Consider the following 3875-nt stretch of genomic DNA (forward strand, 5'->3'; position numbering starts at 1 on the left):
CCCGCCCCGCCCCTGCCAGAGCCCCCGCGGCCAAAGCATATCTTGCTAATTCCTCGACTCTTGCAATCCTGCCCTGGGCTCTGAGGCGGGGTCTAAGGCCCCAGTCCCACCCTCAGAAGGAGAAGGTCGAGTCCTCACCCCTCTGTTGCAGATCCTGGGTATCTACAAGCAGGGCCTCAAATGCCGAGGTGAGGAGGAATGACTGACAGAGCCGGCGGGCAGCGTTTTGGGGGAGAGATACTGCCTGGGTGGGGATTCTTATTTTGGTGGGGCAGTCGTCGGGGAGGGAAGTGCCTTGGAATCAGAGAGACAGGCCGGCTGATGGAAGGGGGTAGCCTTGAAAAGAGGCTGTTTAAGAACAGAGGACGTTGGTGAGGCACGGACTGGCCGTTAGGAGGAAGGGAGCACTTTGGAAGGAGAGGCTTATTTTGGGGGGGTGGCAGCTCCACGGTAAAGGAACCTGGGGAGCGGGGCAGGCTTGCAGGATGGGATGAGGGGCTCTGACCAGTGGCCCTGGCTGGGCGGCCCTCCACCCTCTCCCAGCCTGCGGCGTGAACTGCCACAAGCAGTGCAAGGACCGCCTGTCGGTCGAGTGTCGTCGCCGCGCCCAGAGTGTGAGCCTGGAGGGGTCTGCGCCCTCGCCCACCCACGGCCACCATCATCGCGCCTTCAGCTTCTCCTTGCCCCGCCCGGGCAGGCGAGGCTCCCGGCCTCCGGGTAAGCTGGCGTCATCCACTGGCCTGTGGAGGGAGGGAGGGAGGGAGGGAGGCAAAGTATTCACCAACAGGGTGGGTGCCCTCCCAGAGTTCTCCATTTGCTTGTTTTGGTGGGCAGTAGAGAAAAGACAGGTTGGCCAGGGAGCCGTCGGCCTTCGGAGGCTGAGGAGGAGAGAGGCCTTAACTCACCTAGAGGTGTAAAGGTGAAAGGGACTTCAAGATCCCATCCACACTCTTATTTTGTTAGGGGGATTGACAGAGGATTGGAGCAGGTGTTATGTGAGCCATTTCCCCACCTTTCCCTTTCTGGCTGTTCCCAGAAAAGTCCCTGGCCCTGATAACCTCCTGCTGGCTCTCTTGGGGGGGATCTCTGGTGATTTGAAGTCAGTTTGTTGAATGACAATTGGCCAAATGATTATTTTGCTGAAAACAGTCTGAGCAATGGTGTTAAACCAGGGTCTACCGTTTGGGTTGGCGAAAGTCCTCAAGAGATTGAGGCAGGCCCAGGGCATAAGTCCTTGAAAATAGAAAAGATAAAACCATCTGGGCCGGGCTCAGTGGCTCAGCCTGTAATCCCAGCGCTTTGGGAGGCCGAGGTGAGTGGATTGCCTGAGCCCGCGGGTTCGAGACCTGCCTGGCAACTTGGCGAGACCTCATCTCTACAATAAATCAAAAATTAGTTGGGCGTGGTAGCGGGCGCCTGTAGTTCCAGCTACTTGGAAGGCTGAGGCAGACGGATCGCCGGAGCTCAGCAGGTTGAGGCTGCAGTGGCCGGGAGCGGCCACTGCACTACAGTCTGAGCGACAGAGAGAGACTCCAACTCAAAAAAAAAAAAAGTCACAATATTATCACTCATAATGTTAGTTTAGCACTGAAGTTTTCCTGGACGCAGAGGTGACTTGGCAAAGAATTTCCAGAAAGTTCACATGTTCTTAAAAGAGCAATTGTTATGACTGCAAAAAACAATTATTGTAATAAATACTTACCACACTCAAATTAACAGGAGTGCTTGCCTTTGGTACTGGGTGGTCATAGAGTGATTTGAGAGTCTCATTCAAATCATTTTCCTAGAGCAAAAGAAAAAGTACATTTTATAAATGAAATATAATACCAAGCAAAACAATTAAAACTACTTGATAAAAAATCATCCCCTGTGCCTTCTCATATTAGACATGTTTTATATAAATGCTTTCCACAGAAATATTTCAGATGATTGACATTGAAATATTTAAATAAACAAATATGGAAAACATACTTAAAATCCTTTATCCAGAGGAATAATAGCAATACTTCTATTTGGTATAAAAATATGTATTTGGAAAACATATATTATAAGATATGTTAATGCTATAAGAGGAAATTATCTAAACTGTTAAATCCAAGAAGAACTATCAAATTGAATAAAAATAGCGATGAAACTTTATTTCAGCCCACAGAATACTCTCATTTTCTCCTTTCATTTTAGAATTCCAAACCTAATTTTTAAAGAACAGATACAATTTAAGTAAGAGTACTGTAATAAGATGTAATACAGAGTTTATTCTAAATATTTATTTTCTACATAGCTATTGGTCACTACTTGGTCCACAATAAATGGTATTAAATATACAACAAATCTACTTCATACAATTTGTATAATAATAATGTCCCTAGATGTGCACCTTCACTTTTTCTGAATCACACATATAAAACCAGTAATAAATATACAAAGATAGTTTTTTATAAACATAGTTATTTTTATTCTCTCAATTTTCATGTTGGGAGAATAAACTATGGAAAAAGGTAATTTTTCAGAGAATTAATCATTGATTTAAGAAATTTGAATGTGAGACACGACTTCTCACAATCTTTCTTATGACTTGTCTATCTACTCACACAAAAACTTATTAAATTAGACCCGTATAAATACTTACAAAAGTATTCACTCAAAACTACCTATCTGACATGCTCTTCAGAATGACCTAAAAGAACTATAAAGTAAACAATTTATCTCTTAACCACTTACACAATAAAATGTACCACAGAATACTGTATATAACATTGATCCTCTATGTATAAGAAATTCAAGGCCGGGCTCAGTGGCTCAGTCTGTAACCCCAACACTTTAGGAGGCTGAGGCGAGTAGATTGTCTGAGCCCATAGGTTCGAGATCAGCCCGGGCAACTTGGCAAAACCTTGTCTCTACAGTAAATCAAAAACTTAGCTGGGCATGGTAGTGCACGCCTTTAGTTCTGGTTACTTGGAAGGCTGAGGCAGAAGGATCACCAGAGCCCAGCAGGTCAACACTGGGGTGGCTGTGAGCGCGCCACTGACTACAGTCCAGGCGACGGAGTGAGACCCCAACTCAAACAAAAGAAAAGAAATTAATATGGCTATTATTTGGGGATTACCTTTTAAAAAGACTATGAAGCAAACAATTTGTCTCTAGGCTTCTTAAACAAAGAAGTGCACCATGGAAAATTGTGGATCATGCTAACACTCTTTTAATATAAAATCCTGTGGCTGCACCAATTTTTACAGTCTAACTTTTAAAAATCCCTTGTATGGTCCTATGTTGATCAGGTAAGGATAACCTGAACTATAAAAATTATCTAAATATCAATTTAAATAACCTATGGTATTAGATTAAAAATGACAAAAAATATTACAATTACAGATTGACTTCTGCTTATTTATTTAATACTATGAGCTTAAAATATTTCATCCTCAAATATGAAACTCAAATGTAGTTTCCCCTATTTCCCTTTTCAGAAAGCCAAAATTATATGAATTTGTTCATAACAATTTTCTTTTTTGAATTTCAGTACTACTAATAGTTTCAGGAAGAATATATATGTAGCATAAAGATAGTATTAATTTATCAGTAAGAGTTACTAAAAGTTACTAAATAAAGGAAAATATCAAAATTTGGACAACTAATGTAATTAATGTTGGTTACACATGCATGTACACTCACAAAAACAAATAAGAAATCATCATGAATAATTTAACCAGAAATTTGGTTTTGAGTTTTCATTGTAAAAATTAAATAGTTTGCCGGGCTCGGTAGCTCAGCCTGTAATCCCACGCCTTTGGGAGGCTAAGGTGAGTGGATTGCCTGAGCCTGCGGGTTCGAGACCCACCTGGGCAGTGAGACCTCATCTCTACATTAATCAAAAA

The 3875-nt window shown here is 42.6% G+C and overlaps 1 protein-coding gene across 1 annotated transcript in view; it reads left to right on the forward strand.

Moving 5' to 3' along the window:
* The window catches only part of RASGRP2 (RAS guanyl releasing protein 2), a 15622-nt gene that overhangs the window by 11039 nt on the left and 708 nt on the right, over positions 1–3875 (forward strand). The window contains exons 9-10 of the mRNA XM_021710492.1: positions 86–188; positions 544–717. Of these exons, the coding sequence (XP_021566167.1) occupies positions 86–188; positions 544–717 (277 nt within the window). The remainder of the gene's footprint in view (positions 1–85; positions 189–543; positions 718–3875) is intronic.

The sequence above is a fragment of the Carlito syrichta genome, unplaced genomic scaffold (genome assembly GCF_000164805.1).
Source record: "Carlito syrichta isolate Samal-C Ts95f unplaced genomic scaffold, Tarsius_syrichta-2.0.1 Scaffold289192, whole genome shotgun sequence".
Taxonomy (NCBI): Eukaryota; Metazoa; Chordata; class Mammalia; order Primates; family Tarsiidae; genus Carlito; species Carlito syrichta.